Consider the following 11,144-nt stretch of genomic DNA (forward strand, 5'->3'; position numbering starts at 1 on the left):
ATTTTAAACATGAGTAAACTAAGGCATATGGGCCATGAGCATCTCACTCAGGGCCCCACAGCTAATAAGAGTGGAGCCAGGATCTGAATCCAGGCACTCTAAGATGGAATCCATACGTGAAATGTACTGTCCTGTGATAAGAGAGCAAGCTCAGATATTAAGATCAAAGGCAATGACACAGAGGAATTAGGACAACATGAAAGCCAGAGGGATGATGGAACGGGAGCAGGGGAGCACACACACTCTATGCTCCTTGCCCTTAGTAACTTAGAAATAGGCTGAGTGCGTGTTAGTAGGAGTGGTATGCTAAGTATGTGTTTTTAAATAGAAACCCTACTTTATTAACTATGTGCAATAGCTGTAGTTAGATCCAAACTTTTGATAATGAAAATGAAAATAAATAAATAACTACCTCATCAAGATATATATAATTACTAGGCAAGGAAAACAATGAATCAGCCTTGGTCATTACAACAATGAGCCAAGACACCAGAAGGCAACGCCCACAACAAGTGAAATGTCAATCTCAGTGGCTACTTTACTATTTACTGTTTTAAAATAAGCACTTCCCCCCCCTTTTACTAAATTCTGAATTGTCTCTATCTGTTATCAATGTATTTATTACAAGTTTACCAGAGATCCCCTGCCCTGTGGTATAGGTTATATGGGAATTTAAGTGGGAGGGGAAGACAGGGATAATGGAAGGAGAGCAGGAAAGACAGAGAATTCCTCTGACTCACAGGTGCTCTCACTAACAGTGCAGTGCTAGTCAACAAATATGCATTAAACTTCCACCTGGTAGCAAGGAAAGAGCCCAGAGATGGGGATTCTGTGGGGGGCAGGGTTGCGGGGGACATCCCAGATACAGTCCGGCTCCTAAAGAGCTCACAGCCTTGCAGTGCATATGGACAAGGAACGAGGAAATGTCAACGCCACAAAGAAAGAACAGGGTGCCATGACAGCGCTGGGAAAGGCACCTACAGCAGATTTGGGAAGTCTCGGACGGCTGCCAGGAGAAAGTCAATTTCAACTGAGACCTGAAGAACAAACTCTCTTGCCAGGGGTAAGAATGGAGGAAAGAATCTTAGCAGAAACATGAGAAAGAGCAACAAAGCAGAGAAACAGGTGAAACCAAATCGCCTGACTCAGTAAGGCCTAAACAAGAAGCCAGAGGGCAGGTATGAGAAGAGGAGGTGGAGCGATAAAGGGCTGCATCCTGGAGCCGCACAGGGGCTTTGGACGTTTTCCCAGCATCGATGGAGAGTGAGTGAGGACCCTACAGAGAGCAGGGCAGGCAAGGGACCTAAAGAAAGGCATGTTTTACAAATCTCTCCGGTTACAGTATGGAAGATGATGGAAGGAACAACACTGGGGGCTGGAAAACAATTAGGTTGCTGCAGCAATTCTGATGGGAGTTCAGGCTGGCTTGGGCCCAAGGTGGCAGCGCAGGAATGGACTAGTGTGGAAAGATGAGAAAGACATGCAGGAGAGAGAAAGACCAGGAGTAGGGCGTGGTTACATGGGGCCCTGAGGCTGAGAGAAAGGTGATGGTGCCTAGGCATTGGCTTGCAAAATGGGGAGGGCAATGGTGTCTGCCCACCAGAAGACAGACCAAAAGGGAAACACAGGTTTCCAGAAGCACTCAGCTCGGGACATCCTGCCCTTTGGGTGTATGTGGAACAGCCACAGGACAGGTCTTCAAGGCTGTTGGACATTTGGGTCTGTAGTTCAGGACCGCGATGGGGTCTGGAGATTTCCATTGGGGAATTATCACATAGAAATATGGTGCAAGTCAGAGAAGCAGACAAGATTACGCACTGAGAACACATCTAGAAGAGAACCAGCGAACAGAATCCTGGAGAAAACCAATATTGAAAGGACAAGTTGCAGGAAAGGAGCCCACAAAACATCATAAGAAGAATAGCCAGAGAAGTTGAAAGGAAACCGGGAGAGTGAAGGACAATGGAAGGTGAAGAAAAATCTTATCTCGATAAGGAGGAGGTAGTCTGCTGTGCCATGTGCTTTGGGATGGCAAGTAAGATACGAAGCCCCCAGCATCCTTCAGATTCAGTGCCAGTGGGTCTCCAGTCCCCCTGGGAGGAGTCGCTCAGGCCAGGGCTAGCACAGGAGACACGCTGCGGTGGGCTGGGACATAATGTGTATGGTCAACTCTTTCAAGACAGGAGTGTATCTCAGAGCAGATGTACAGTCAGGGGATGTTTTCAAGATGTGAGGGACTCAAAAGCTTTCACATGCAACTGGGAAGGAGAATAAGCAGGATTATAAATGCAGGTGAAGTGAAGAGGTAATGGAAAGCAGGAGGTTCTCCAGGAGGCACAAGGAGATGTCCTTCAGTGCACAGGTGGATGGACTGGTCTTTGACAGAAATGGGCCCGGAAAAATCTGTGCTAGAAGGAAATTCAGAAGGGATACGGATGGCTGAGAAGCTGTGTTTCACAGAGACAACCTGGGATTTCCATCATCAGTCAATCAACAGCCAAACAGGATATTAACCACCTGGGAGCAGAGTTTCCTTGTTCACTCAAGTTTCTGCTCTAACCACAGCCTATTAGAAAAGTGGACTGGGCGGGGGTGGGGGACCTGAGTGGCTCAGTCTGACTTGATTTTGGCTCAGGCCATGATCTCAGGGTCATGAGATTGCCCTGCTTCGGGCTCTGTGCTGGGCGTGGAAGCTCCTTTGCGATTCTCTCTCTCCCTCTCCCTCTACCCCTCCCTACCCCCCCCACCTCTTTCTCTCTCTGAAAAAAGAAAAAGAAAAAGAAAGAGGAAAGAAAGGGAAAGGAAAAAGAAAGGGAAAGGAAAGGCAAGGGAAGGGAAGGGAAGGGAAGGAGACTGGGTGGCTCGGTCGGTTAAGCAGCTGCCTTTGGCTCAGGTCATGATCCCACCATCCTGGGATCCAGGCGGATTTGGCTCCCTGCTCAGCGAGGAGTCTGCTTCTCCTTCCCCTTTCTCTTGTGTTCTCCCTTGCTCTCTCTCTCAAATAATAAATAAAATCTTTAAAAAACAAAAAAGAAAAGAAAAGTGGGCTGGGGCATGGGAGTTTAAACAACAAAAGAGAGAGAAATGCTCAGCTCTGCCACACAGCTATAAGACTTTTTAAAAACCACTTGACTTCACACACCTTTGAATGCAAATGGATACATTTACTAGTTTAGTATACGCAAGTCTAAAATGAGCCTTCCTCCTGTTAGAGACGGACCACAGACTGTCTAGAGAATCTAATTCCAAGTATTTATTAAGTGCCTACTCTTCTAGGGCTTCCCTGTACCCAAGAGAATAAGAATCATTTCTTACATTTGAGAAGCCTTTGACGAGTGATTGCCACGCCGCATCTAGAATGCTTGGGGAGACTGTTTAAAATGCAGATTCCCAGAGCACATCCTCACATTAAGTTGCACTAAATCTGGGGTAGAGCCTGCAAAACTGTACTTGTACCAGGCTCCTGATGATACCAGAGAACCATTTGGAAACCCAATACTGCTTATCACGTAATAAATCTTCTCACACACCAAGTAATCCAGAGCATGAGCAAGGTGTTGGGGCCCTGTGATGGGTGAAAGCTGAGACAGAAACAAACACCAACAACTCAGTAAATAAAACGGTGACCATGGCTCATGCATGCACTGAGTCAGGCAAGGCGTATCTATTGAGTGTTCACTCTGCACCAAACCCCAGGCTCAGCAAAGGGATTATAAATTTGAACTAGATTTGGAGCTTTTCCTCAAATAATTCTTAGTCTATTAAGGAAGAAAGAAAAGAAGATCAACCAATGATTCTAGTTCAGTCTAAGTGTTTTGACACATCTGCCACATCTCATGACCAGTTATTAACATGGTACAATGAGAGCATAAAGGATGGTCTCCATTAGAATGGGCGAGGGGACAGACCCATGAGAGGGATTGATGCTTGAACGGGTTTTACATTTTGACTAGAAATTAGATGAGGATGGGCAGGGAAGGATATTCCAAACAGCATAAAAAGCAGCAGCATGTGCGTAATACTGACCCAGACCTACCCAGAGTTCTACCATCACTATCATATGAAAGAGAGTACACGCAAAAGGCATGTACTCTCCTGAAGTCTGAGAAGAACACGAAGAAATTATTACTACTGGAGTGAGACATCTTTGTATAATCCACATCCAAGAGCATATTAAACCCACAAATGCTGAAAGTTTTGTCCAGAGAAAATTTAGGAGTCTTTAAAGGCAAAATGATAAGAAGCCACTGAAAAAACTTTGGTAAGAATATCCAGTTATAGGAAGGAACTAGGAAAATGTGACAATGTGGAATCCCAAATTAGAAGAGGGCCCGTAAGAAGGAATAGAAAGTTAGAGCATGAGGGGTTAAGGGGAAGCTGGATTCTCTTTAGTCCTAGCTTCAGGGAGGTGACCCTGCCATTTTTATGGTCAAGAGAGAAAGCAGAAGGCAGGTAAGTTAGTCACGCGGAGGTGAATTTAGAGGAAAAAAATAGTAGGGAGATATGGCGTAGTACCTAACGAGACAGATGCGTCCATTGCTGATTTCCTTAAACTCTGGGTGGTGGATGAAACATGCTAAAGTAGATCTTCAGGGTGAGAACAGACACTAAGGGAAAAAGGGAAGGGGGATAGACTATTTGTTGTTCTGAGAGATTTCTAAAATAAAGAAGAGTATACCTATCAGGATAAGTTCTTATTCTAACAAGTAGTCACAAAAATTTTGGTGGCTTAACTCAGTAAGATTTATTTCTCCCTCGCCTCACAGTTTGATGCAGGTTGTTTGAGAGGAGAAATCTCCTGCTCTACTTAGTTATTCAGGAAGCCCTGTCTCCTTCCATCTAGTGGCTCCGCCATCTTTTAAATTCTCGAGTTCTACCACGGATCCTCCACATAATGACCGAATGGGATAAAACAAGTGCACGGAAGATCATGGTAGTGGTTTTACTTTCAGGCGCCAAGCCTGGATGTGGCTTCTAAACTTCTACCCGCATTCCGTTGGTCAGACTCAGCCAGATGGTGCTCACTGATGTGCGTGTGAGGCAGGGGCATGTAATTTAGTTGTGTACCCAGAGAAAAGGAAATGGGTTTGGTGAGGCCATGGTACTGTCTCTACCCCAGGCAGGTACAGAGTGTTCTTTAGCCAAGATCAGGGTGAGTATGTTGAGCCTAAGGTAGTCAAGGATGGGAAACGGACAGTTCATGAAAGGCTAAATGCTAAAGTAGGACAATTAAAAACAGGGGGATAAAAAAACATTTTTAGCAAGCAGTGATGTCAGAGAATAAACACTCTTTCTCTTCTTGGGCCAATTTTAAAGGATGACAGTTTGACCCCAGGACATGGTCAGTAAAATTTGGGGAAAAGTCTTTCAGTTAGTGCTAAAGGAACCAAGGGGAGAAGAAGGAAGATGATACACCATATGGCACCAATAGGAAATGCTATATCTATCTATCATCTATCTATCTATCTATCATCTATCTATCATCTATCTATCTATCTATCTATCATCTATCTATCTATCATCTATCTATCATCTATCATCTATCTATCTGACTCCTAATCACTCCTCTGTCAACCCTCTTCTGTACATATTCCTCACACAAGAAAATATTCATGTAAAAACAATTCAAAATACTGCAGGACACAGGATGTGATCAGCCCCAGGACTTGCACACAGAAATCAATACAGAGCTTTAGATGTTAAACTAGTCTCAGTATAGACAGGGCTCCTGCCACCTCACAAAAGCAGCAGTCTCACGCCCTGGCCGGGGACAGCCTTGGACACTCCATCTCAGGTTAGCTTTTCCCTGGGGCAAGAAACAGACAGACCTGGACATATGTCATAACAAGTAGGACATGGAACCCTCCCCTCTTCCATCAGTAACATTAATAATACGTAGCATTTATTGACAGCTCACTACGTGCCAGGCACTGTGTCTCACACAACTTAACGGGATAGGTACTATTTTATCACATTTTACAGATGAAGAAACTGACACCCAGAAAGTTTCCATAACATACTCTAAGTTACCCAGATGGAAAATGTTGAAGGAAAATTCAAATTACTTGGCTTCCAGAATTTGTGCTTTTGAGGACTATATTTTTCTTTTGGAAAACTGTATTTCTTCAGTGTAAAAACGCAGGATGGGGTGAGGAGTAACAGACAAAACAATTACCAAACAATATTTTGTGATGAAAATAAAAGTTAGGTTTTCTGATAGTGGAATCCATTGAGTTGACTGGCTTACTTCTTGCTTTATTATCTTTGTCATTGCAAAAGCCTACAAAGAGGAAATGCGTTTATCTTATTTTACTTGAACTCCTTCTTTTCCACACCTCCTAGTCAGTGTGTTCTCTGCTTTATATTCCCAGCTGGACTCTCAGGCTATTTATTTTCCTTTGTGGTCACTAATGCTGTGAGCTTCTTACCCTGGCAGGGGGAGGGGGTAGAAAGGAGATTCAAAAAGTTGCATCTTGATGTTTTAAACTTTTGACACTATATCTTGAAGCGCAACAATATATTTTTTTGTTCATTATCCTTTAGAATGTTAGGATGCTAAGCAAAGAGGAACAACTTGCTTCCTCTGTAGTCTGGAATGGTCTATGATAGGTCAGGTAACACAACACGGCATCCCAGCAAATATGCTATAAATATTTGTGTACAAGATCTTTTCAAAAAAATTTATTATGTTCAGTTAGTCAGCATACAGTGTGTACAAGATTTGATCTTGGGATAGACAGGAGATTGAGAGAGAGAGAGAGAGAGAGAGAGGAGGTTATTCAACACCAAGTACAGAGCTACTTTCAATGAGCCCGTCTCAAACACCAGTACTGAACTCTTCAGATACTCCCTCCCAGAGATCATTAAATCCAGTTTACAACCAGACCAATGGCTCACTTCTTGATTTCTGAAGTCACTTGTTCAATTCCCTTGACTTCAGGGCCAAAACGAATTGTTTATTATTTATAGAGAGTATAAAAAAGTCATCGCAATCTGTGGCTGGTTCCAAGGATAGTAACTTGTATTCTTATAACTTGCACATGGCCAAATTTCTGAAAAGATTTACGTATGTTAAATGTATGCAGATGATCATTTTAAAACCATTTCTCCCAGCAATACTTATTAAGCATGTAATTTTGAGAAATCACTGCATTTGGAGGCTATGGGATATACAGAGACCTTCAGAAAGCAGTTTGACAATCCTTAAGAATTGTCTACGAAAAAAAATAAGGGTTTCTATAATGTGCCATCAGTCCTCGGGTAACTTCTCTGGGACACCAGTTTTCTCATTTCATGAAACAAGATTTTATTAACTCAATGAACAGTAGAGTCAGGTTAAAGACTGGCTCTGGAGTCCCATGGGCCCTCCAGAGATTGCTGGCCCCCGGATTTGGGCCCAGCTTCCTCATCCGTGGCAGTGGGTGGTATAAGAAAATCCTTTCCAGGGGCATGAGGATGAAATCACCCACTTAAACCTCTTACCATAGTGCCTCCCCACTGACAAGTGATCAGGCTGTTTTCCATCTTTATGATTGCTGATGGAACCCAGTGTACACTCGGCATTGTGAAAGAGATCCACAATACAAAGTTGTGTAGCACGCCAATCCTCCAGGCGTTCCCTTTGTAAAGAGCAAGAAAGTCAACACAGGTTTGTAATTTAAAAAAAAGGGGGGGGGGAGTTAAGAGCTCTGAGTCTGTACCTGCTGCCAAAGGCGCACAAAGAGGAAGCACCCGATTCTCCCTGGTGAACGAGAGTAACCTTCACCAAAAATCTTCAGGAGCCTTCTTGAGAGTAGAACCAGATGTCTAAGACACTTCAAGGCTTAAGTTTTTTCTAACTACTCATCTAGAATTCCGTATGTAGGAAAGTCCTCTTTCAACATCCAATATTCATAACTCATTCATGCATTAACTTTCCATCCAAAAATGCAATCGTTAATTACTGCTGGACACCCTTCTGCCACAAAACCAAACAAAAATCCCTAAGCAAAGGTAGCTCTGGGTTTCGGCTATAGGCATTTGTGATGCACTCTTTCATAAAAAATCGCAGCCCCAAATCATAGGCCCAATTAGGGAAAGGGCTGGTCAAGGCTCCGATTTTTCAGCAGCGTTTGTCAATGGTGCTTCTTTTAAACCGGGCGCCAGTGCTGGGTCAGCAATTTCACACGGATCAGAGATGAACTGAACGTCGTAAGCACAATGTCAAAGGCATGGGTGCCTGCAGGGAAAGTCTGTGGGCAGATGATCCGCTCTGGGTCGTCGGGAACCGAGACCCCCGGGGCGCCTAGCAGGGCCCAGGTGCCCGCCTCCGACAATTTCGCTCCCCGCCCCGGGCCGCCCTCAGTGCCAGGGTACACTGGGGTTCTTCTCCGCCCGCAGACTCAGCTTCATCGCTGGAGTCTGTACTCCCTGAACACAGAACTCGGGCGGACCGCTGTCAGTCAGGATCGGCTTGGAAAAGCTGCGCGGGCGGGGGGCGAGGGTGGAAGCTCGCAGCCGCGCCATGCAGAAGCGCTGCGCCCCTCGCGCGCTCTCCGCGGATGCCCACACCTCCACTCCCCGGGGCTGTGCGCGTTCTGGTGCGCGGGGGCCGGGCGGGCCGGGGCGGAGCGCGCGCTGGAGACCCGCCCCTGCTCCCCTCCCCCTCTCGCGGAGATTGACGGGGCCTTGGGCACCCGCCCCAGCCAATGAGCGCGTCCCGGGGCGGGCCCTGGAGCCAGCTGCTGAGGCTACTTAGGAGTCTTCGGCTCCGTTGTAGGGAAGCAGAACGGAGTCGGGACTGCCCAGGTGGAGTCAGGCGCCCCAGCCAGCGCGGACCGGCAGGCGCACGGGAACCGCGCCGGGCACCGCGCCGGGTACCGCACCGCACCGTTCCGCGCGGGGCAGAGCGGAGCCGCAACCCCACGCGCCGCCCAGGACCCACTCGCCATCGCCGCCTCCGCAGCACCCATGGGGACCAGGAGACTTTAAAGGAGTTTGGGGTTTCGGGAGCAGGGAAATCACGGGTACGGAGAGGCGCCTTTCTTTGCCTTGGAAACGGTTTTTCTTCGTCCGACTTTGGACCCTGTGCCGGGTAGGAGGGAAGGGGGTCTTTTGGCTGAAAGTGGACCTCCCTACACAGCCCGCACCCGCACCCGCACCCGCACACAGACACCGCACTGGCTTCCCCCATCTTTCCCTTTCCTCTTTGTTAGGTTATTTTAGACAGAACGGCCTCGCCCTGGCGCAGCCCGATTGGCTCTGCTGGGGAGAAGGCAGGAGAAGTAAGGGGCAGAGTGCACCTGCTTGTGTAGGCAGGTGTGCCCGGGTGCGTGGGTGTACGTGCACTGGCGAGCGTGCAAGCGTGGGGTTAGAACTGTGTACGAATGTGGGGGTCTGAGTGTGTCGTCGCGAAGGTTTGTCATTGTGTATGTATATGACATTGTCACACCGATATACCAGCCGGTCTGTCAGTGCCTGGACTCCTAAGTGAACAAAATTTTCCTGGTGTCAAGTGAGTGTCTGCGAATGTGTCCGATTGTCATTGTGCGAGGCGCTGTCGGGAGGAGTGCGACCTAGCGCAAAACTGAGAGGCTGGCGAGGGTGGGGACAGAAATGTGAGCGCAGCTTGCTCCAAGCTCTGAGGCCTTAGGCGCCCCTTCTTCCTTTCAACCTACCCCTCGGTCCTTTCCGGGGTGTCCGTCCCCCACGCTGCCACAACCCGTACTGTCCGCCCCACTGGGACCCTGCACGCCTTCCAGCCGCCTGCCTTGTCTCTTGTGGGAGTTGGACCGGGTTCCCGGACGGGATCCGAGGCTGTGGTCGTGGCGTCTGCTCTCGCCCCAAGGACTGGTGGCTTCTGCACCCGTCCTGCCGCTGGGGCGGAACGGGTGACTCCAGTACCGGCGTGTAGGCGGGCAAGCAGGTCCTAGGGGCGCTGCACGTCCTGGGGAGGGGTAGCCCGATTCTCATCGTTGTCTCTGCCTCTCGTCTGTGCTTCCGCAGATCCCCGCTCCTGGCCCTCGCTTAGCCGCGTCATTGATGGGCAACCAACTGGACCGCATCACCCACCTCAACTACAGCGAGTTGCCCACAGGGGACCCGTCGGGGATCGAGAAGGACGAGCTGCGGGTCGGGGTCGCCTACTTCTTCTCGGATGAGGAGGAGGACCTGGACGAACGCGGCCAGCCCGACAAGTTTGGCGTGAAGGCCTCCCCGGGCTGCACTCCCTGCCCGGAGAGCCCCAGCCGCCACCACCACCACCACCACCACCACCTGCTGCACCAGCTGGTCCTCAACGAAACTCAGTTCTCCGCCTTCCGGGGCCAGGAATGCATCTTCTCCAAAGTGAGCGGCGGCCCTCAGGGCGCCGACCTGAGCGTCTACGCTGTCACAGCGCTGCCCGCGCTCTGCGAGCCCGGCGACCTGCTGGAGCTGCTGTGGCTGCAGCCGACGCCGGAGCCGCCCGCCCCGCACTGGGCCGTCTACGTGGGTGGCGGGCAGATCATCCACCTGCACCAAGGCGAGATCCGCCAGGACAGCCTGTACGAGGCGGGCGCGGCCAACGTGGGCCGAGTGGTGAATAGCTGGTACCGCTACCGCCCGCTGGTGGCCGAGCTGGTGGTGCAGAACGCCTGCGGCCACCTGGGCCTCAAGAGCGAGGAGATCTGCTGGACGAACTCGGAGAGCTTCGCCGCCTGGTGCCGCTTTGGCAAGCGGGAGTTCAAGGCGGGAGGGGAGGTGCCGGCCGGCACTCAGCCCCCGCAGCAGCAGTACTATCTCAAGGTGCACCTGGGCGAGAACAAGGTGCACACGGCCAGGTTTCACAGCCTGGAAGACCTCATCCGCGAGAAGCGCCGCATCGACGCCAGTGGTCGCCTGCGAGTGCTCCAGGAGCTCGCCGACTTCGTGGACGACAAGGAGTAGCCCTGTGGGGGGCCTCCCGCACCTCCTGTCTCCCCGCGCCCCGCTCCCTTCCCCGCACCCGGGCCTCCAGGCCGGCGATCCACGACCCCCGCCCCCTCGAGCGCCCTCCTGCGGCGGCCAGTGCCCAAGGCTGCACCCTCGCACCCCTCCGGCAAGTGGCAGGAAGTCTCAGGAACTGGCCCCGGGACCAAAAGGCAGCTGTGCGCGCCTGGCGGAGACCCCCGGTGGTGGTGATGACG

General features: G+C 49.7%; 1 protein-coding gene across 1 annotated transcript; it reads left to right on the forward strand.

Annotated features, from left to right (window-relative positions):
* The first annotated feature begins 10,005 nt into the window (after window positions 1–10,005).
* LRATD1 (LRAT domain containing 1) lies at window positions 10,006–10,905 on the forward strand. Its single transcript, XM_028099648.2, has one exon. It carries the CDS (start codon window positions 10,021–10,023, stop codon window positions 10,903–10,905), a length of 885 nt encoding a protein of 294 aa, XP_027955449.2. The 5' UTR covers window positions 10,006–10,020.
* Window positions 10,906–11,144: the final 239 nt, after the last annotated feature.

This window comes from Eumetopias jubatus, unplaced genomic scaffold (genome assembly GCF_037043125.1).
Source record: "Eumetopias jubatus isolate StellerSeaLion01/CBP00866 unplaced genomic scaffold, mEumJub1_p1.0 scaffold_9, whole genome shotgun sequence".
NCBI lineage: Eukaryota > Metazoa > Chordata > Mammalia > Carnivora > Otariidae > Eumetopias > Eumetopias jubatus.

What these genes read in the sequence shown, in the direction of transcription:
- LRATD1 (XM_028099648.2), top strand. Translation starts at nt 10,021, where the DNA reads ATGGGCAACCAACTGGACCGCATCACCCACCTCAACTACAGCGAGTTG.